General features: G+C 49.7%; 2 protein-coding genes across 6 annotated transcripts in view; both read left to right on the plus strand.

The window, feature by feature from the left end:
- The first annotated feature begins 7,600 nt into the window (after positions 1–7,600).
- LOC137874369 (CST complex subunit CTC1-like) lies at positions 7,601–15,423 on the plus strand. Its single transcript, XM_068713016.1, is given in 14 exon segments — positions 7,601–7,759; positions 7,998–8,097; positions 8,172–8,259; positions 8,339–8,561; positions 9,471–9,709; positions 9,937–10,066; positions 10,260–10,403; positions 10,406–10,561; positions 10,649–10,771; positions 11,623–11,873; positions 11,945–12,125; positions 12,293–12,644; positions 13,842–13,992; positions 14,448–15,423. Coding segments are annotated over 13 exon segments (2,103 nt in total). The 5' UTR covers positions 7,601–7,672; the 3' UTR covers positions 13,871–13,992; positions 14,448–15,423.
- Positions 15,424–15,912: 489 nt separating this feature from the next.
- The window catches only part of LOC137874366 (CST complex subunit CTC1-like), a 66,590-nt gene continuing 60,697 nt past the window's right edge, over positions 15,913–21,805 (plus strand). For all 5 annotated transcript variants that reach the window (XR_011103298.1, XM_068713009.1, XM_068713012.1 and 2 more), the window contains exons 1-12: positions 15,913–16,194; positions 16,429–16,528; positions 16,603–16,690; positions 16,770–16,992; positions 17,374–17,612; positions 17,892–18,021; positions 18,203–18,502; positions 18,590–18,712; positions 20,544–20,785; positions 20,857–21,010; positions 21,188–21,539; positions 21,667–21,781. Coding sequence is in view for 4 of the 5 variants with exons in the window: in XM_068713009.1 (XP_068569110.1) it covers positions 16,108–16,194; positions 16,429–16,528; positions 16,603–16,690; positions 16,770–16,992; positions 17,374–17,612; positions 17,892–18,021; positions 18,203–18,502; positions 18,590–18,712; positions 20,544–20,785; positions 20,857–21,010; positions 21,188–21,539; positions 21,667–21,781 (2,153 nt within the window). In the remaining variant the exon portion in view is untranslated. The remainder of the gene's footprint in view (positions 16,195–16,428; positions 16,529–16,602; positions 16,691–16,769; positions 16,993–17,373; positions 17,613–17,891; positions 18,022–18,202; positions 18,503–18,589; positions 18,713–20,543; positions 20,786–20,856; positions 21,011–21,187; positions 21,540–21,666; positions 21,782–21,805) is intronic.

A 21,805-nucleotide genomic window follows, 5' to 3' on the forward strand; every position in this document is an offset into this window, starting at 1 on the left:
CCATCGTAATGTGTCAACAGACACACTAAGCCCTGCGTGTAGTTGTTAAATGTCGGACCCTCACAGTAACACAACCAGAGTTAACAGTCATGTGTGATGTGGATGAATGTGTGCTGCACAGTGTAGAGCATCGTTAACAGAAGATGAACGTCCGTAGTCTTTAATATAAAACATAAGCGATGTGAGACAACCTACAGAAGTAGAATGTGAAGTTGATCTGTGTGGATCACAGCTGACAGTCATCTGTTGTGTTTGAGCTCAGAGTGTTTCACTCACAGACTGTATGAAAGCAGCTCTATCGGTCTCACATCGACTCCACATCACATTCATAACGATGTGTGATACGAAGATAAGACGGACAACAGAGCGTTTCTTAAAGGATTTATTGACGTAAGTATTTTGAACAGGCATCGACACCTACCACCAACTGTCTCCTTCACTCTGGTCCTCGTTATGTGTCCTCGTTATGTGTCCTCGTTATGTGTCCTCGGTATCTCAAACTCATGAACGAGTAGTAGATTTTCCAGCAAACTGTTCTGTTTATATTCTTTCAAAAGAAACCGTAGACACTATGTGTAAGGGAGCGGCGGGCGGCCGCTGCCCCGCGGCTCGGGGCCTGCTGAGGCAGAAGCACAGGAGGGTGGGGAAGTGAATACGGGGGAGGAGCAGGTGGAGGAGGCTGAGATGGTGGAGGAGGAAGCAGGGGAGCCAAAGCCTACAACGAAGAGAAAGAAAAAGAAACAGAACACGGGCAGTGAGGCTAAAGCCAGTAAGGTAGGAGAGGACAAGGAGACGAGTAGAGGACTCAGTCTGACGGCAGTGAGAGTGAGGGCTGTGTGTCCAGAGTGTTCTTCTAACCAGCAGCCAGAAAGAAAAGCTCTACACCGCAGAACTTATAAAAACATTTTTGCAGAAAGTAAAAAGTAAGAGAAATGTAAAAATGGAGGAGTCTTTCCCAGACCTGGTTTTATTCTATAAGTCAGCCAGACTCCACATGAGCCAGAGGGAGTCTGGCCTCACTGATCAGGAGGTTTTTAGACTGAAAAAACTTGTGCTGAAATCTAAAAGAGCGATTAATGATGGATATGGCAACAACTCCAATGTGTGTTTTAATTAATTTATTGGTTTTTACTTTTGTTTTAAATTCCTCACTCACAATGAATACTTTTAGAGTAGGAAGCTTAAACGTAAACGGAGCCAGAGATGTTAAGAAGAGGACATTCATTCATGAATTTAACAAAATGAAACGTATCGATGTTCTCTTCTTACAAGAGACGCACAGCGACAGCACCAACGAGGCAGACTGGAGGAGGGAAGGGGAAGTCCTGCTCAGTCACAACCCTCAGTGGAGGAGTGGACTTCCTCTTCTCCAGGTCCTTCACTCCGGTTTCACTGGAGGTCGAACACATCATGAGGGGAGGTTGTTTTTAGTCGAGGCACGGTTTGACCTTTTTACTGCTGTTTTTATCAACGTTTATGCTCCAACAACCGGTGCAGAGAGGAAGCTGTTCTTACAAACAGCTAGCGATCTTTTAAATGGCTGTGCCTCGGAGGATTTTTTATTCTTGGGGGGGATTTAACTGTACAGAAGACGCGTCTATAGACCGCAACCAGCTTCACAGCATGTTCTGAGGCAGCCGGTCCACTCTCACGGCCTGGTGGACGTGTGGAGAAGGATGCGTGCCGACAGAGAGGGTAGGATCTCCTCAGCCAGGTTAGACCGTATTTTAATATTTTTAGAATGTGTAGCATTGTACCTGCTGGTTTTACGGACCATTCTTTGCTTTTATGTAACGTGTTCATCAGTAACATTTTGCCTAAAAGCGCGTACTGGCATTTTAATTCAGTCTTAACCTTTGATAAGAGTTTTAGAGAGGTCCTTTTTTATTTCTGGGGTGTTTTTAGGCAGAGGAGGAGTGATTTTAGCAGTCTTAGGCAGTGGTGGGACCATGGTAAGATTGAGATTAGGCTCCTTTGCCAGCAGCACACCTTCAACGTCACCAGAGACATCACCAGATCTATGACGGACCTGGAGACTGATATAGTGGAACTAGAGCGTTTAAGCGAGTCCACAGGAGATCGAGGACATATTGAAGTCCTCAAGATAAAAAGAATGGCTTTGGCCGACCTGTTGGATGTTAAAGTTCAGGGCGCACTGGTCCGGTCCCGATTCCAGAACATCACTGGCTCTGGCTTCTTCTTCGGCCTGGAGAAGAAGGGTGGGCAGAGGCGGGTGATCCACTCGCTGTTATCAGACGCAGGGCAGCCGGTGGTGGAACCAAGCCAGATAAGGAAGCGAGCTGTCGGCTTTTACTCCTCCCTGTGTACCAGCGAGTACAGGGAGGAGGAGGCACTGATGGAGGGGTTCTGTGGTGAGCTACCTCAGGTCTTTGAGGAGATGAACAAGACGCTCGACAGGCCTGTAAGCACGCAGGAGCTAAAAGCCTCCCTACAGGGCATGCAGGGATGGCGTACTCCTGGCATAGACGGCCTCTCTGCAGAGTTCTACAGATTCTTCTGGGATATATTCGCTCCTGATATCCTAGAGGTCTTTAATGAAAGCCTGGCCTCTGGTTCCATGCCGATGTCCTGCCGCAGGGCCGTAATAACGCTGCTGCCAAAAAAAAGGAAACCTGCAGGACATCGGCAACTGGCGCCCTGTGTCTCTACTGTGTGTGGATTACAAGCTTCTGTCCAAAGTCTTCACCTCCAGGCTGAGGGAAGCTATGGAGCAAGTCATCCATCGGGACCAGACCTACTGTGTGCCCGGCAGGTCCACGGTAGACAATGTCTACCTCATTCCAGATGTTTTGGAGGTCTCCAGCTCTTTGGGCATTAATACCGGTCTGATTTCTCTAGATCAGGAAAAGGCTTTTGACCGCGTTGAACACAGCTTCCTCTGGAAAGTTCTGGGGAAGTTTGGGTTCAGCGCTGGCTTTGTAGCTAAGATCAAAGTGTTGTACAGTGAGGTTGAGAGTGTGCTGAAGATAAGCGGCAGTCTGAGTGCTCCTTTTAGAGTGTGTAGAGGCGTCCTGCAGGGCTGTGCTCTGTCCTCATCAGAATACGCTCTAGCCTACAGGGTCTGGTTTTACCTGGTTTTAGTGGAAGCACCATTTTATCAGCTTATGCGGATGATGTTGTTGTTTTTATTAAGGACCGGAGGGATGCAGACCTTTTAACCAACATCGTGAAAGATTTTAACACAGCATCGGCAGCGAGGGTGAACTGGAAGAAGAGTGAAGCCCTCGCTGTCGGTGAATGGCGTGACGGTCTCCCGGTTCTTCCCCAGAGCCTGGTGTGGAAGAGGGACGGCTTTAAATATCCGGGGATATTTCTCGGACGAAGGAGCGTTTTCCAGAAGAACTGGGAGGGCGTCGCTGAAAAGATCGAAGGAAAACTTTCCAAATGGAAATGGCTGCTCCCTCAGATGTCTTTTAAAGGTAGAGTACTGGTTTTAAACAATCTCATAGCATCCCAACTGTGGCACCGTTTAACATGTCTAGACCCTCCCTCAGGATTTCTAGCAGGATTGATTTCCTTTGGGAGGGTCTACACTGGGTGCCACAAGGGGTGCTGTTTTTAGCCAGAGAGGAGGGGGGACAGGGCCTCGTCCACCTGGCCAGCCGGACGGCCACGTTTAGAATTCAGTTTGTACAAAAATATCTCAGAAGTCCAGAGGGTTTAGTGTGGAGAGATGTGGCCAGCTGCATTCTCAGACGCGCAGATAACCTGGGGCTGGATGTTGCTCTGTTTTTAATTGATTCTAGTGTTTTAAAGGTAAGTGGGCTGCCTCCGTTTTATCAGGGTGTTCTTAAGTCTTGGGCCCTTTTTATTCACAAAGGTGCCCAAAGTCTAACTCTCTGTACTGGTTGTTGAGAGAACCTTTGATTCACAGGGCCAAGCTGGACATCAGCAGCAGCGTCACCCCTGGCCTGATGGGGGCGCTGCTCAAGTCCAGAACCCTGTGCCTGCAGCAGCCGGTGGATGCAGTGGGGCCGACGCTGAGTGACGCCCCGGGCTCTCTGCTGGGTCTGCATTCGGTCCGGGTGGCGAGGAGGCTCCTGGAGCTGTGGAGCCAGAGGCTGACGAGAAAGGAGAGGAGCCTCCTCGCAAACTACAGCCAAGAAGGAATCGAGCCGGACCCTGCAGACCCTTTCCCGTAGATCTCCCTGAGCCCGGGGCGAGGGGAACTCACCGGCCCCCTGCTTACTGCGACACACCCAGAGAGGCTAACTCTATTCAAGGCTGACAAAAAGGACTTTTAACTGTGTGAAGGTCATGAACAGAAACGGACTGTGCAACAGACTCCCCACCGTGTGGTCAGACAGACTGGGACAGACCGGACCTGGCCCACAGTGGAGGATTCTACACGGTGCTGTCGCCTCCAAAGCTTTTATCTCTGTTCTTAACCCCGCTGTTCTTAGCCGGTGCTCGTTCTGCAGCCTCAGAGGAACTGTTTACCATGAAGACTCACAGAGTTCTTCTCTTCTCTTTGGTTTTTAGTCTTTTTAAGGTGGGTTTTAATGAAAGAGTTTTTATTATGGGAGCTGCCTATAAAAAAACAGAAAAAGAAAAGTGGCAGCTCCTTAACTACCTTTCAGGAGAAGCCAAGATGTCTATTTATTTAAGTAGGAAGAACCGGGTAGAGAACAGGGAGGGGCAGGAGGCCGAAGTAGTCTGACTCTGGCTGGAATTTAGGTTTTATAAACACATTGGAGATTTGGACGCTTTTAAACAACGCTGGTGTTTTAACAACATTGTTTGCTCCGTGGTCAATGATGAGTTGATATTTGCACAAGTTTTTATTAGGTAGAAAATGATGTATATATTTATTGAAAACGCATTAGCACTTTATTGAATTGTTGAAATTGTAAAAATATAAACATGTAAATAAAGTGTTTTTAAAAAATCAAAATCTCTCTCTCTCTCTCTCTGTCTCTCTCTCTCTCTCTCTGGTGGAGAGCGTGGTGGTAGAGAGCGTGGTGAGCGTTGCTCAATGTTTGGTGATTTTTTTCAAACGTTTCATCTTTTTTCATCCATAGTTCACTGTGTGATTGACTTGTGGTGATATTTTTGTGTGATCAGTGGTATTTTGGCGGACAGAAAACCGTGTTTCTTGTCGGGGATGGCGTCCTCTGAGACGCCGTCCCTGTCGCTGAGACATGGAGTTCGGGTTCAGCCCGACCCGTGTGTCCCGGTAGAGGCGGTTCTCCTGGCTGTGGGGGACCGTGTGGGACACGTTAACCTGAGCTATGCCTCCAGGATGAACAGAGGTGTGGTGGTGTTTCTAAAAGAGGAGCGTTTTGTGGCGGATTTAATATCGAGGGGCGTCACGCTGAACGGCGCGTATCTGCAGGTTTCCCCGCTCGCAGTGCCCTCCACCCGGGTCACCGTCTCCGGTGTTCCCCCGTTCATCTCCAACCAGGTGTTGGAGCGGGAGCTGCAGCGCTTCGGGAAGCTGGCGAGCAGCTTCAAAACTGTGGGTCTGGGCTGCAAAGACGAAAAACTGAAACATGTCCAGTCCTTCAGGAGACAGGTGTTCATGTTCCTTACCGGTCCTTCTCAGACGCTGGAGGTCTCTTTTAGGGTGAAACACGGGGAGGGACACTACATGCTGTACGCTAGCACAGGTAGCATCAGGTGCTTTGAGTGTGGGGATGTGGGGCACAAGCGGGCCGCTTGTCCTCGCAGGCCGGCCGAAGGGCGCCCCGAGCCGGGGGCCGTACCGGCGGAGGAGCTCGATCACACCCGGGCTCCGCTGAATGACGAGCCGGCGGAGGTCGCTGCTCCGGGGGGGGGCGATGATCCGCCGACCGAGGAGGAACACAGCGGGCAGACAAACAATCAGGTCGGGGAACAGAGAGCTGATTCAGGCGGAGAAAAAATTATTGATGACAACTCAGCTGCTCTGAGTCTCACAACAGAGGGAAGGAAAGTAGCAGAGGAAGCACTGACAGCAGGAGAAGACGAAGGAATCAGGGAAAGTGGAGCAGGCAGCAGTAAAGGGCCGACAGCTGAAGCTGACCAAGGTCAGGCTGCTGGTCCAGAGCAGGCTGACGTTGCGGAGGACAGCAGCTCTCGGACTGAGCGACCGGAGCCAGAGGACAGCGTGGAGGAGGCAGCCTCCACACGTGATGAACCCAGTGGGTCCAACAGCCAGGTGTCCGGTGGGGAGGACATGGAGCATGACTCTGAGGTAAACATGTCTGCTAGTGGAACCTCCAGCATAAACATAGACCTGTATACACTGGAAGAAATCAACTCATATCTGGATCAAACATTTAATAAGAAATCTGTCAGAATAAGTGATTACTTCAGTGACGTCACCAAATTCCTTCGATCAGTCCACACATGGAGGCACCTTCTGGAGGAGAAGAAGCGTTTCCGCCTCAGAAAGCAGATCACTCTCCTTTACAAAGCACAGAAAGGTAGAACTGTTCAACAGACGAAACCCTGATGATCATGGTCTCCACAGTGTTTGTGTCTCTGTCCTGCTCTCTGTCTCTCTGCTCTGACCCCTCAAAGCAGAGCCTCAACATCAAACCGTTGAACATCACCGGTGGAGAGATGGACAGAACCGGGCCTCAGTACCTGAAGTCTCCACTGAAGTCAAAGCCACTGAGATGCTCTGGGCAGCGTCTCCTCATGGAGGTGTGAGCGTCGCTTTAAACGGCTGCAGGCTGGAGTCAGAAGAAGCTCTGGAAGCTGCTTCGCTCCATCCAGCTCAGCTTCTGGGGGTCGTCCACAAGACGGGGAACCGGACTACGGATCGGACACAGACCTGGTCTTGCTGGACGACGTTAAAGAAGAAGAAGTCTGCTGATGGGAACCGATGAACCGCGGTGCCTTCAGGGGACGATCCGGTCTAACGGATTGTAAACTATTGGACGATGAAATCTAAGACTTTTCTTGAGTCTGTTGTACTTTTTGATCTTTAGTTCAGGTTGAAAGTTCAACTTTGACTGATGACTGAAGTAAAAAGATGAGTTTCATGTTTGATATGTATGTTTCTGTGGTTGGAGGAGTTGTTTTATTTCTTATTTATTTGAATTCATGACGTGACCGTAATCTGTTCTGGATCAATAAAAGGTTTTTTTAAAAAATCAAAAAAATCTCTCTCTCTCTCTCTCTCTCTCTGTCTCTCTCTCTCTCTCTCTCTCTCTCTCTCTACTTATTTGTATTACTTGCTGCTCTTGTGTTTTACTCTGTATATTGTTGTACTGTCCACTTTACTGCTGTGATCCTGTGAATTTCCCCACTTCTACTCTCTTATCTTAAACCCTTATATTTATTATTATTTATTATGTTTTTTATGTTTATCATTACTTTCATATTTTATTATAATGTATTATGGTTATTATTATTATGTATTATATTTATGATTATTTATTTATTATTGATTTATTATTTAAAATATGATAATAATGATAAACAATGCTAAACAATACAATATTATGGTTTGTTGGTTGTTTATTAATGAATTATTCATTTATAAATAAAACGCGGACCAAACTCTCCGTGTGCTCTGAGCCTCTGCGGACACCGTAGTTCAACAGGAAGTAGAGTTTGAGGGCTTTTTCCCGCGGGATCGCTGCGTGTTTGTTTACCGCGTGGCTCTCTGAAGAGTGACGTGTTTGTTTACCGCGTGGCTCTCTGAAGAGTGACGTGTTTGATGCTGAGATCAGCCGTCAGTGACGTCACGGTGCTGATGGACTCCCTGCAGCTGTTCCTGGATCAGTTCCAACCCAGCGGAGAAGCTGTAAGTAACTTTATGAATATAAATATTTAATAGTTTGTCTCGTGAGCAACAACAGAGTGAAGACAGAAGAACAAAGACTGTTCTCCAGTTATTAATGTCCTCTGCTCTCATGTGGTCCTTAATAAAGACATTATTAGTCCTTAATGTCTTTAAATGTCCTTAATGTCTTTAATGTCCTTAATGTCTTTAAATGTCTTTAATGTCCTTAATGTCTTTAAATGTCCTTCATGTCCTGCAGGAGACCGGCTGGTTAAAGCAGGTGTTCAGCTTCGTCTCTCAACACCTGGAGCCTGAGCTCTCTGGACACGCCCCTTTACCTGCTGGTGACGTAATGACAGGTCAGTCAGCCAATGAGCTGCTAGAGTGGCTTTAACGTCAGACGACGTGAATGACGTCTCTTCGTGTGTTTCAGGTGTGTGTGTCGATCAGCTGAGTGTGTGTGTGGTGAAGAAGATCCAAGAGAACATGTGTGTGACACACCTGTTACCTGTGAGCTACAGGTGAGACCAAAGAGCCTCAGCATTATTATGTTATTATCATTCATAACAATATTATTACTGTTCCTGACTCCGCCTCCAGACTAGTGTCCGTCTCTGAGCTGCTCTCCCAGCAGCACCTGTCCTGTGTCGGCAACACGTCCTGGAGCACCAATCAGCAGCGAGCGTGGGCAAAGGAGGCGGAGCTTTCTCTGCCGGGTCACCTGGCTCTACCGAGGGTCAACCTGCTGCTGATTGGCTGTCTGAGAGAGGGAGGGGCCGGAGAGTGGAGGCTGACGGACGCCAGCGGCAGCGTCAGGTGTGAGGTGAGTCTGTGGGACGTGATGCCTTCAGGTGTGAGGTGAGTCTGTGGGACGTGATGCGTTCAGGTGTGAGGTGAGTCGGCGGGACGTGATGCATTCAGATGTGAGGTGAGTCTGTGGGACGTGATGCGTTCAGGTGTGAGGTGAGTCTGTGGGACGTGGTGCGTTCAGGTGTGAGGTGAGTCTGTGGGACGTGATGCGTTCAGGTGTGAGGTGAGTCTGTGGGACGTGATGCGTTCAGGTGTGAGGTGAGTCGGTGGGACGTGGTGCGTTCAGGTGTGAGGTGAGTCTGTGGGACGTGGTGCGTTCAGGTGTGAGGTGAGTCTGTGGGACGTGGTGCGTTCAGGTGTGAGGTGAGTCTGTGGGACGTGGTGCGTTCAGGTGTGAGGTGTGTCGGTGGGACGTGGTGCGTTCAGGTGTGAGGTGTGAGGTGAGTCTGTGGGACGTGGTGCGTTCAGGTGTGAGGTGAGTCTGGGACGTGGTGCGTTCAGGTGTGAGGTGAGTCGGTGGGACTTGGTGCGTTCAGGTGTGAGGTGAGTCGGTGGGACGTGGTGCGTTCAGGTGTGAGGTGAGTCGGTGGGACGTGGTGCGTTCAGGTGTGAGGTGAGTCTGTGGGACGTGGTGCGTTCAGGTGTGAGGTGAGTCTGGGACGTGGTGCGTTCAGGTGTGAGGTGAGTCGGTGGGATGTGGTGCGCTCAGGTGTGAGGTGAGTCGGTGGGATGTGGTGCGTTCAGGTGTGAGGAGAGTCGGTGGGACGTGGTGCGTTCAGGTGTGAGGAGAGTCGGTGGGACGTGATGTGTTCAGGTGTGAGGTGAGTCGGTGGGACGTGGTGCGTTCAGGTGTGAGGTGAGTCGGTGGGACGTGGTGCGTTCAGGTGTGAGGTGAGTCTCGCCTGTCTATCTCTCTCCCCAGTGCCTGTCTCCCTCTCCTCTGTGGCTGAACCGGCCTGTCTTCCTCCCTCACTGGAACTACATCCCCCACAATGCCCCGGGGCAGGACCAGGACGAGGGCAGAGGTTACCTGGAGCTGATTGATTCTCCTGTTCTGTTGTGTCCCGGTCCTGAGCAGGGATTGGCTCCTACCTCTGGAGGAGGGGCGGGTCTTAGCAGAGCACTTGGAGTCAGAGAGGCTGCTGGTTTACTGGACAACAGGTGAGTCACCTGTTACCTGTCTCACTCTCTCTGAAGTGTGACAGTATTCATGAGGACTGTCTCTCTCTCTCTACCTGTGTGTGTGTGTCTCTCTTTCTCTCTCTCTCTCCACCTGTCTTTCTTGTTCTGTCTCTCTCTCTCTCTCTCTCTCTCTCTCTCTCTACCTCTACCTGTCTTTCTTGTTTTGTCTCTCTCTCTCTGTCTCTCTCTACCTGTCTGTCTCTCAGGACTCGTGGACAGCGTGTCTCAGTCTTTGGTCTGGTGGGTTCTGTGTGCCCTCAGCTGGTCGTGGCAGGAACAGCCTTCTTCTGCTTCTGGCTGACAGACGAGTCTCACGCTGTCCGTGTCCTCGTCAAGGTGTGTGATGTCACTTCCTGTGCAGTTATACCCCAAAAAACACATCCTGATCAATAATCACTGATCATATTCGTCGTACACCTGAACACCTGAACACCTGCTGATCTCTGAAGTTTCCCTCTGAACTATCACTCAGTTAATGTGAACAAGTCTGTCTGTCTCTCTGCCTGTCTGTCTTCCTGTCTGTCTGCAGGACAGAAGCAGGCTGTGGTGGACTCAGTGTGTGTACGTTGGTCAGAGTGTGTGTGTGACGGCGTTGCGTGTGTGTGTCCTACGAGGCTGGAGAGGAAGCAACATCCTGTGTGTGACCGACCAGTCTGAAATACACACAAACTACACACACACTGACACACACACACTGACACACCGTTAGACACGCCCCCACCGCTGATGATGTCACACGTTGATGATGAAGACTGTCAGGAGGTGGAGCTTGAGAGAGGCGGCAACCAATCAGGTTTCAGGATGAAAAAGTCCCGGGTCGTCAGTTACCAGGTGAAATACAGAGAACACTGATTGGCTGCGAGAATGTTACCTGTTAATGTGACTTGGCTGGTAAGCCCCGCCCCTCTGTTCTGATAGGGCGCGGTGACTGAGGTGGTGAGTGAGGGGGCTGGACTGTACGTGATTGACAGGAAGGTGGGGCTGTGCCTGGCCTATCAGCCGACACTGAGGAGAAAACTGAGAGCAGGAGACTCTGTGGAGGTGAGTCTCAGTACAGGTGTGAGTCTCAGTGCAGGTGTGAGTCTCAGTGCAGGTGTGAGTCTCAGTACAGGTGTGAGTCTCAGTACTTAAGATCTTCTCTCAAATCTTCCTCTATAAACTCAAACAGATACAGTTCGTGGAAAGTTTTATAAGTTTTATTTTTCAGACTTAATGTTAGTTACAGTGCTGCGGGTCTCTCTCTCTCTCTCTCTCTCTCTCTCTCTCTCTCTCTCTCTCTGCTCACTGATCTCTCTCTCTGTCTCTCTCTCTCTCTCTCTCTCTCTCTGCTCACTGATCTCTCTCTCTGTCTGTCTCTCTCTCTCTCTCTCTCTCTGCTCACTGATCTCTCTCTCTCTCTCTCTCTTTCTCTCTCTCTCTCTCTCCGCTCACTGATCTCTCTCTCTCTCTCTCTCTCTCTCTCCGCTCACTGATCTCTTTCTCTCTCTCCGCTCACTGATCGCTACAATAACAGCTGTTTCCTCTGCAGACATGCAGACTTTAACTGGACAACAGCTGCTAGTAAAGACAACAAGGTCAGCAACACCTGTAATCAGTTGTCCGCGTTAAATTAACCTGGTAGTCGATCGTGGGCGTCTACGTCATCGTTTCCAAACTTATGCGTTTCCGTCCGTCCACACGAATACGCTACCCGGAGTTTTCAAAGTAATTCGGCTTTGTTCGTTTCTAAACTCCTCCGTTTACGGTGCTCCAAAACGCCGATGTAGTAAAACATATGCGTTTCCAAACGAAAACGGAGTAATGTGTGAGTAACGCATTACTCCGGAGTACACAGAGTAACAGGTGTGAGTCTCAGTGCAGGTGTGCGTCTTCTTTTAATGTCTCCTCTGCAGCTCCATCATGTCCACTTCCTGTACCGGCCCTGTCCCGACTTTCCTCCCAGCATGCTTTGCACCTGCCTCCGCTCCAGCCTCAGGGTCACCACCTTCAGCAGGGTGGGGGGGTCGTCTTCATCATCTTCAGCATCATCACCTGACTCCAGCTGCCCAGGTGATGGAGTGTTACCACGGTTACTGCTGGAGAAAAACATGGGCGTGTCTGAGTACCTGTGGACCTGTCACCTGAGCTCACAGCTCACTTACAGGTGAGGAGGCAGCTAGAATACACACCTGTACAGGTTAATGATGGGGACCATTAACTCTGTCTGTCCTCCAGTCTGGTCCCCAGGGTGGTGAAGCAGCAGTGTGTGTGTGTGTTGTCCTCGAAGCTGATGGAGTGTGTGTGGAGACAAGGAGGAGGAGAAGGAGGAGGAGGAGGAGGAGGAGGAGGAGGAGGAGGAAGGAGGGATATCTACTCAGAGATGTTGGACGAGCCTCACACCTGTCCTCTTTCACAGGTAGATAGTGTCTCTATGTCTCTCCACAGTACAGCACTAACCCCACAGTGTCTCTATGTCTCACAGTGTCGCTATGTCTCACAGTGTCTCACAGTGTCTCTATGTCTCACAGTGTCCCACAGTGTCTCTATGTCTCACAGTGTCTCTATGTCCCTATGTCTCTACAGTACAGCACTGACCCCACAGTGCATCAGTCCATCAGTGTCTCAGAGCTCAGCCGGTCTCTACAGTCTGAGTTCTGGTCTTCAGTGTCTCTGAGGTCTCTGCTGTCCTCTGGTGGATCAGGTCTGACCAGCACTCAGATCAACTCAGCGCTGGCTTGGTCCTTCAGGACTGAGACCGGGGACAGACCCAGGCAGCGCCCCCTGCTGGTGGTCGGGGTTCTGGAGCTCCCGTCAGAGACGACCGATCAGACTCTACAGCTGAGAGACGGGACAGGAGGTGTGGCCTGTGTCGTCACGGAAACCAGAGAGGAAGAGGAGGGGGGGCAGAGGGCAGCCTTCAACACAGCCTGGATAGGTAAACACACACACACACACACACACACACACACACACACACAGTCACCTTACATTCTGAAGACGATTCCAGAACATCACAGAGATGGACACTCCCTCTGGCTTCTTCTTCGGCCTGGAGAAGAAGAGTGGGCAGAGGCGGGTGATCCACTCGCTGTTATCAGACGCAGGGCAGCCGGTGGTGGAACCAAGCCAGATAAGGAAGCGAGCTGTCGGCTTTTACTCCTCCCTGTATGCCAGCGAGTACAGGGAGGAGGAGGCACTGATGGAGGGGTTCTGTGGTGAACTACCTCAGGTCTCTGAGGAGATGAACAAGACGCTCGACAGGCCTGTAAGCACGCAGGAGCTGAAAGCCGCCCTACAGGGCATGCAGGGACGGCGTGCTCCTGGCATAGATGGCCTCTCTGCAGAGTTCTACAGATTCTTCTGGGATATATTCGCTCCTGATATCCTAGAGGTCTTTAATGAAAGTCTGGCCTCTGGTTCCATGCCGATGTCCTGCCGCAGGGCCGTAATAACGCTGCTGCCAAAAAAAAGGAAACCTGCAGGACATCAGCAACTGGCGCCCTGTGTCTCTACTGTGTGTGGATTACAAGCTTCTGTCCAAAGTCTTCGCCTCCAGGCTGAGGGAAGCTATGGAGCAAGTCATCCATCGGGACCAGACCTACTGTGTGCCCGGCAGGTCCACGGTAGACAATGTCTACCTCATTCCAGATGTTTTGGAGGTCTCCAGCTCTTTGGGCATTAATACTGGTGTGATTTCTCTAGATCAGGAAAAGGCTTTTGACCGCGTTGAACACAACTTCCTCTGGAAAGTTCTGGGGAAGTTTGGGTTCAGCGCTGGCTTTGTAGCTAAGATCAAAGTGTTGTACAGTGAGGTTGAGAGTGTGCTGAAGATAAGCGGCAGTCTGAGTGCTCCTTTTAGAGTGTGTAGAGGCGTCCTGCAGGGCTGTGCTCTGTCCTCATCAGAATACGCTCCAGCCTACAGGGTCTGGTTTTACCTGGTTTTAGTAGAAGCACCATTTTATCAGCTTATGCGGATGATGTTGTTGTTTTTATTAAGGACCGGAGGGATGCAGACCTTTTAACCAACATCGTGAAAGATTTTAACACAGCATCGGCAGCGAGGGTGAACTGGAAGAAGAGTGAAGCCCTCGCTGTCGGTGAATGGCGTGACGGTCTCCCGGTTCTTCCCCAGAGCCTGGTGTGGAAGAGGGACGGCTTTAAATATCTGGGGATATTTCTCGGACGAAGGAGCGTTTTCCAGAAGAACTGGGAGGGCGTCGCTGAAAAGATCGAAGGAAAACTTTCCAAATGGAAATGGCTGCTCCCTCAGATGTCTTTTACAGGTAGAGTACTGGTTTTAAACAATCTCATAGCATCCCAACTGTGGCACCGTTTAACCTGTCTAGACCCTCCCTCAGGCTTTCTAGCAGGATTGATTTCTTTTGGGAGGGTCTACACTGGGTGCCACAAGGGGTGCTGTTTTTAGCCAGAGAGGAGGGGGGACAGGGCCTCGTCCACCTGGCCAGCCGGACGGCCACGTTTAGAATTCAGTTTGTACAAAAATATCTCAGAAGTCCAGAGGGTTTAGTGTGGAGAGATGTGGCCAGCTGCATTCTCAGACGCGCAGATAACCTGGGGCTGGATGTTGCTCTGTTTTTAATTGATTCTAGTGTTTTAAAGGTAAGTGGGCTGCCTCCGTTTTATCAGGGTGTTCTTAAGTCTTGGGCCCTTTTTATTCACAAAGGTGCCCAAAGTCTAACTCTCTGTACTGGTTGTTGAGAGAACCTTTGATTCACAGGGCCAAGCTGGACATCAGCAGCAGCGTCACCCCCTGGCCTGATGGGGGCGCTGCTCAAGTCCAGAACCCTGTGCCTGCAGCAGCCGGTGGATGCAGTGGGGCCGACGCTGAGCGACGCCCCTGGCTCTCTGCTGGGTCTGCATTCGGTCCGGGTGGCGAGGAGGCTCCTGGAGCTGTGGAGCCAGAGGCTGACGAGAAAGGAGAGGAGCCTCCTCGCAAACTACAGCCAGGAAGGAATCGAGCCGGACCCTGCAGACCCTTTCCCGGAGATCTCCCTGAGCCCGGGGCGAGGGGAACTCACCGGCCCCCTGCTTACTGCGACACACCCAGAGAGGCTAACTCTATACAAGGCTGACAAAAAGGACTTTTAACTGTGTGAAGGTCATGAACAGAAACGGACTGTGCAACAGACTCCCCACCGTGTGGTCAGACAGACTGGGACAGACCGGACCTGGCCCACAGTGGAGGATTCTACACGGTGCTGTCGCCTCCAAAGCTTTTATCTCTGTTCTTAACCCCGCTGTTCTTAGCCGGTGCTCGTTCTGCAGCCTCAGAGGAACTGTTTACCATGAAGACTCACAGAGTTCTTCTCTTCTCTTTGGTTTTTAGTCTTTTTAAGGTGGGTTTTAATGAAAGAGTTTTTATTATGGGAGCTGCCTATAAAAAAACAGAAAAAGAAAAGTGGCAGCTCCTTAACTACCTTTCAGGAGAAGCCAAGATGTCTATTTATTTAAGTAGGAAGAACCGGGTAGAGAACAGGGAGGGGCAGGAGGCCGAAGTAGTCTGACTCTGGCTGGAATTTAGGTTTTATAAACACATTGGAGATTTGGACGCTTTTAAACAACGCTGGTGTTTTAACAACATTGTTTGCTCCGTGGTCAATGATGAGTTGATATTTGCACAAGTTTTTATTAGGTAGAAAATGATGTATATATTTATTGAAAACGCATTAGCACTTTATTGAATTGTTGAAATTGTAAAAATATAAACATGTAAATAAAGTGTTTTTAAAAAATCAAAATCTCTCTCTCTCTCTCTCTCTCTCTCTCTCTACTTATTTGTATTACTTGCTGCTCTTGTGTTTTACTCTGTATATTGTTGTACTGTCCACTTTACTGCTGTGATCCTGTGAATTTCACCACTTCTACTCTCTTATCTTAAACCCTTATATTTATTATTATTTATTATGTTTTTTATGTTTATCATTACTTTCATATTTTATTATAATGTATTATGGTTATTACTATTATGTATTATATTTATGATTATTTATTTATTATTGATTTATTATTTAAAATATGATAATAATGATAAAGAATGCTAAACAATACAATATTATGGTTTGTTGGTTGTTTATTAATGAATTATTCATTTATAAATAAAACGCGGACCAAACTCTCCGTGTGCTCTGAGCCTCTGCGGACACCATAGTTCAACAGGAAGTAGACTTTGAGGGCTTTTTCCCGCGGGATCGCTGCGTGTTTGTTTACCGCGTGTCTCTCTGAAGAGTGACGTGTTTGTTTACCGCGTGTCTCTCTGAAGAGTGACGTGTTTGTTTACCGCGTGTCTCTCTGAAGAGTGACGTGTTTGTTTACCGCGTGTCTCTCTGAAGAGTGACGTGTTTGTTTACCGCGTGTCTCTCTGAAGAGTGACGTGTTTGATGCTGAGATCAGCCGTCAGTGACGTCACGGTGCTGATGGACTCCCTGCAGCTGTTCCTGGATCAGTTCCAACCCAGCGGAGAAGCTGTAAGTAACTTTATGAATATAAATATTTAATAGTTTGTCTCGTGAGCAACAACAGAGTGAAGACAGAAGAACTAAGACTGGTATCCAGTTATTAATGTCCTCTGCTCTCATGTGGTCCTTAATAAAGACATTATTAGTCCTTAATGTCTTTAAAAGTCTTTAAATGTCCTGAATGTCTTTAAATGTCCTGAATGTCTTTAAATGTCTTTAAATGTCCTTCATGTCCTCCTGCAGGAGACCGGCTGGTTAAAGCAGGTGTTCAGCTTCGTCTCTCAACACCTGGAGCCTGAGCTCTCTGGACACGCCCCTTTACCTGCTGGTGACGTAATGACAGGTCAGTCAGCCAATGAGCTGCTAGAGTGGCTTTAACGTCAGACGACGTGAATGACGTCTCTTTGTGTGTTTCAGGTGTGTGTGTCGATCAGCTGAGTGTGTGTGTGGTGAAGAAGATCCAAGAGAACATGTGTGTGACACACCTGTTACCTGTGAGCTACAGGTGAGACCAAAGAGCCTCAGCATTATTATGTTATTATCATTCATAACAATATTATTACTGTTCCTGACTCCGCCTCCAGACTAGTGTCCGTCTCTGAGCTGCTCTCCCAGCAGCACCTGTCCTGTGTCGGCAACACGTCCTGGAGCACCAATCAGCAGCGAGCGTGGGCAAAGGAGGCGGAGCTTTCTCTGCCGGGTCACCTGGCTCTACCGAGGGTCAACCTGCTGCTGATTGGCTGTCTGAGAGAGGGAGGGGCCGGAGAGTGGAGGCTGACGGACGCCAGCGGCAGCGTCAGGTGTGAGGTGAGTCTGTGGGACGTGATGCCTTCAGGTGTGAGGTGAGTCTGTGGGACGTGATGCATTCAGGTGTGAAGTGAGTCAGTAGAATGTGATGCGTTCAGATGTGAGGTGAGTCTGTGGGACGTGGTGCGTTCAGGTGTGAGGTGAGTCTGTGGGACGTGATGCGTTGAGGTGTGTGGTGAGTCTGTGGGACGTGATGCATTCGGGTGTGAGGTGAGTCTGTGGGACGTGATGCCTTCAGGTGTGAGGTGAGTCTGTGGGACGTGGTGCGTTCAGGTGTGAGGTGAGTCTATGGGACGTGGTGCGTTCAGGTGTGAGGTGAGTCTGTGGGACGTGGTGCGTTCAGGTGTGAGGTGAGTCTCACCTGTCTATCTCTCTCCCCAGTGCCTGTCTCCCTCTCCTCTGTGGCTGAACCGGCCTGTCTTCCTCCCTCACTGGAACTACATCCCCCACAATGCCCCGGGGCAGGACCAGGACGAGGGCAGAGGTTACCTGGAGCTGATTGGTTCTCCTGTTCTGTTGTGTCCCGGTCCTGAGCAGGGATTGGCTCCTACCCCTGGAGGAGGGGCGGGTCTTAGCAGAGCACTTGGAGTCAGAGAGGCTGCTGGTTTACTGGACAACAGGTGAGTCACCTGTTACCTGTCTCACTCCCTCTGAAGTGTGACAGTATTCATGAGGACTGTCTCTCTCTCTCTACCTGTCTTTCTTGTTCTGTCTCTCTGTCTCTCTCTCTCTCTCTCTACCTGTCTTTCTTGTTCTGTCTCTCTCTCTCTCTCTCTCTCTCTCTCTACCTGTCTTTCTTGTTCTGTCTCTCTCTCTTTCTCTCTCTCTCTCTCTACCTGTCTTTCTCTCTCTCTCTCTCTCTCTCTCCCTGTCTCTCTTTCTACCCGTCTGTCTCTCAGGACTCGTGGACAGCGTGTCTCAGTCTTTGGTCTGGTGGGTTCTGTGTGCCCTCAGCTGGTCGTGGCAGGAACAGCCTTCTTCTGCTTCTGGCTGACAGACGAGTCTCACGCTGTCCGTGTCCTCGTCAAGGTGTGTGATGTCACTTCCTGTGCAGTTATACCCCAAAAAACACATCGTGATCAATAATCACTGATCATATTCATCGTACACCTGAACACCTGAACACCTGCTGATCTCTGAAGTTTCCCTCTGAACTATCACTCAGTTAATGTGAACAAGTCTGTCTGTCTGTCTTCCTGTCTGTCTGCAGGACAGAAGCAGGCTGTGGTGGACTCAGTGTGTGTACGTTGGTCAGAGTGTGTGTGTGACGGCGTTGCGTGTGTGTGTCCTACGAGGCTGGAGAGGAAGCAACATCCTGTGTGTGACCGACCAGTCTGAAATACACACAAACTACACACACACTGACACACACACTGACACACCGTTAGACACGCCCCCACCGCTGATGATGTCACACGTTGATGATGAAGACTGTCAGGAGGTGGAGCTTGAGAGAGGCGCCAACCAATCAGGTTTCAGGATGAAAAAGTCCCGGGTCGTCAGTTACCAGGTGAAATACAGAAAACACTGATTGGCTGCGAGAATGTTACCTGTTAATGTGACTTGGCTGGTAAGCCCCGCCCCTCTGTTCTGATAGGGCGCGGTGACTGAGGTGGTGAGTGAGGGGGCTGGACTGTACGTGATTGACAGGAAGGTGGGGCTGTGCCTGGCCTATCAGCCGACACTGAGGAGAAAACTGAGAGCAGGAGACTCTGTGGAGGTGAGTCTCAGTACAGGTGTGAGTCTCAGTACAGGTGTGAGTCTCAGTACAGGTGTGAGTCTCAGTATAGGTGTGTGTCTCAGTGCAGGTGTGTGTCTCAGTACAGGTGTGAGAGTACATCCACAGATCTCCGTCCACACAGCGTTTCAGCCATTGATTCCGAAATGATCTCCTCACGTCTGGAAACTAATTTCACGTGACTCTTCACGTTCACTGGGCATGCGCCGATGTAAACAGGAAGTAGATTGTCGTATTTTGTAACTAAGCAACCAGATTAATAAAGTAGTCTTTAATGATCGTAAGTATGTGTTTGATACTTAAGATCTTCTCTCAAATCTTCCTCTATGAACTCAAACAGATACAGTTCGTGGAAAGTTTTACACGTTTTATTTTTCAGACTTAACGTTAGTTACAGCGCTGTCTAGTCTTGGTGTCAGCTAGAGGACCTTTATGCGAGTCCGCCGTCTATATCACGCCTTAATGAGGCAATGGAAAAGCGTACAGGCCAGCACATCAACAGAAAAACAGCACCCAGAAAATACCAACTTAATAAGGCTATACAAGCAAATGAATGATTTCTGGAATCATGTTTTAAACAAGTAGTCCTCCCTGAGCACGCAGAGATGGAAGGGGTGAGAGAAAATCTGCATATGGGAGTGTGTAAGCGTGTGCATGTGTGTGTGTGTAAACAAATTCTTCTATAAACCTGGCAGAGCGGAGGCTGCCACAGACATCAGCTCTGCATTTGCATATTCATGGGTCAATTTGCACTTGGCTATGCAAATGTATGCAAACATTGTTTCAGAACATTTCAAAAATAGAAACCAGCATTCCAAACGACGTTGTGCCTCTTAATATGCAGCCACGCAAGAAAAAAAAAAAATTAGTGGGGAAAATCGAACAGACCGAGCTAGGCCCTGTATTGTGGTTGTGGAGGCTGCTTTGGAGGCTCTAGCTCGGCCTAGGGACATAGCCTGGCTCTGCCTAGCTCTCTGGTACTCGCTCAGAGGACCAGGACCACGTGAAATGCGTTTCATCCAGAATATATGTGTTAAAGTGTCTGTTTTTAGGGTCATAAGGCCGGATAAATCATTTGCAGTCACCCGCTTGGATCTCATTTGCAGTCCAATGTCGCCATCCTGTGGACAAAGTGAGAGTTGCAGTTTGGAATTACACTTAGAAAAAAACCAGCAAACTGACCTCCAGGCCCTGTATTGTGGTTGTGGAGGCCGCTGGGTCTCTCTCTCTCTCTCTCTCTCTCTCTCTCTCTCTCTCTCTCCGCTCACTGATCTCTCTCTCTCTCTCTCTCTCTCTGTCTCCGCTCACTGATCTCTCTCTCTCTCTGTCTCCGCTCACTGATCTCTCGCTCTCTCTCTCTGCTCACTGATCTCTCTCTCTCTCTCTCTCTCTCTCTCTCTCTACTCACTGATCTCTCTCTCTCTCTCTCCGCTCACTGATCGCTACAATAACAGATGTTTCCTCTGCAGACATGCAGACTTTAACTGGACAACAGCTGCTAGTAAAGACAACAAGGTCAGCAACACCTGTAATCAGTTGTCAGTTAACCTGGTAGTCTATCGCGGGCGTCTACGTCATCGTTTCCAAACGTATGCGTTTCCGTCCGTCCACACGAATACGCTACCCGGAGTTTTCAAAGTTATCCGGCTTCGTTCGTTTCTAAACTCCTCCGTTTACGGTGCTCCAAAACGCTGGCGTAGTAAAACATATGCGTTTCCAAACGAAAACGGAGTAATGTGGATGTACACTGAGTCTCAGTACAGGTGTGAGTCTCAGTGCAGGTGTGCGTCTTCTTTTAATGTCTCCTCTGCAGCTCCATCATGTCCACTTCCTGTACCGGCCCTGTCCCGACTTTCCTCCCAGCATGCTTTGCACCTGCCTCCGCTCCAGCCTCAGGGTCACCACCTTCAGCAGGGTGGTGGGGTCGTCTTCATCATCATCACCTGACTCCAGCTGCCCAGGTGATGGAGTGTTACCACGGTTACTGCTGGAGAAAAACATGGGCGTGTCCGAGTACCTGTGGACCTGTCACCTGAGCTCACTGCTCACTTACAGGTGAGGAGGCAGCTAGAATACACACCTGTACAGGTTAATGATGGGGATCATTAACTCTGTCTGTCCTCCAGTCTGGTCCCCAGGGTGGTGAAGCAGCAGTGTGTGTGTGTGTTGTCCTGGAAGCTGATGGAGTGTGTGTGGAGACGAGGAGGAGGAGGAGGAGGAGGAAGGAGGGATATCTACTCAGAGATGTTGGACGAGCCTCACACCTGTCCTCTTTCACAGGTAGATAGTGTTTCTATGTCTCTCCACAGTACAGCACTAACCCCACAGTGTCTCTATGTCTCACAGTGTCTCACAGTGTCTTTGTGTCTCACAGTGTCTCTATGTCTCACAGTGTCTCACAGTGTCTCTATGTCTCACAGTGTCTCACAGTGTCTCTATGTCCCTATGTCTCTACAGTACAGCACTGACCCCACAGTGCATCAGTCCATCAGTGTCTCAGAGCTCAGCCGGTCTCTACAGTCTGAGTCCTGGTCTTCAGTGTCTCTGAGGTCTCTGCTGTCCTCTGGTGGATCAGGTCTGACCAGCTCTCAGATCAACTCAGCGCTGGCTTGGTCCTTCAGGACTGAGACCGGGGACAGACCCAGGCAGCGCCCCCTGCTGGTGGTCGGGGTTCTGGAGCTCCCGTCAGAGACGACCGATCAGACTCTACAGCTGAGAGACGGGACAGGAGGTGTGGCCTGTGTCGTCACGGAAACCAGAGAGGAAGAGGAGGGGGGGCAGAGAGCAGCCTTCAACACAGCCTGGATAGGTACACACACACACACACACACACACACACACACACACACACACACACACAGTCACCTTACATTCTGAAGATGTGTGTGTGTGTGTGTGTGTGTGTGTGTGTGTGTGTGTGTGTGTGTGTTTTGCAGGCTGTCTGGTGTGTGTGCAGCAGTTTACCATGGTAACGGAGAGATTCCTCCAATCAGATTTCCCCTCCTACCAACACCTGGACCAGGACCAGTACATCACACACACACACTGCAGGTACACACACACACACACACACAC

The sequence above is a fragment of the Cebidichthys violaceus genome, unplaced genomic scaffold, assembly GCF_023349555.1.
Source record: "Cebidichthys violaceus isolate CVI_PGR_0920_01 unplaced genomic scaffold, fCebVio1.0.p SCAF_19, whole genome shotgun sequence".
Taxonomy (NCBI): Eukaryota; Metazoa; Chordata; class Actinopteri; order Perciformes; family Stichaeidae; genus Cebidichthys; species Cebidichthys violaceus.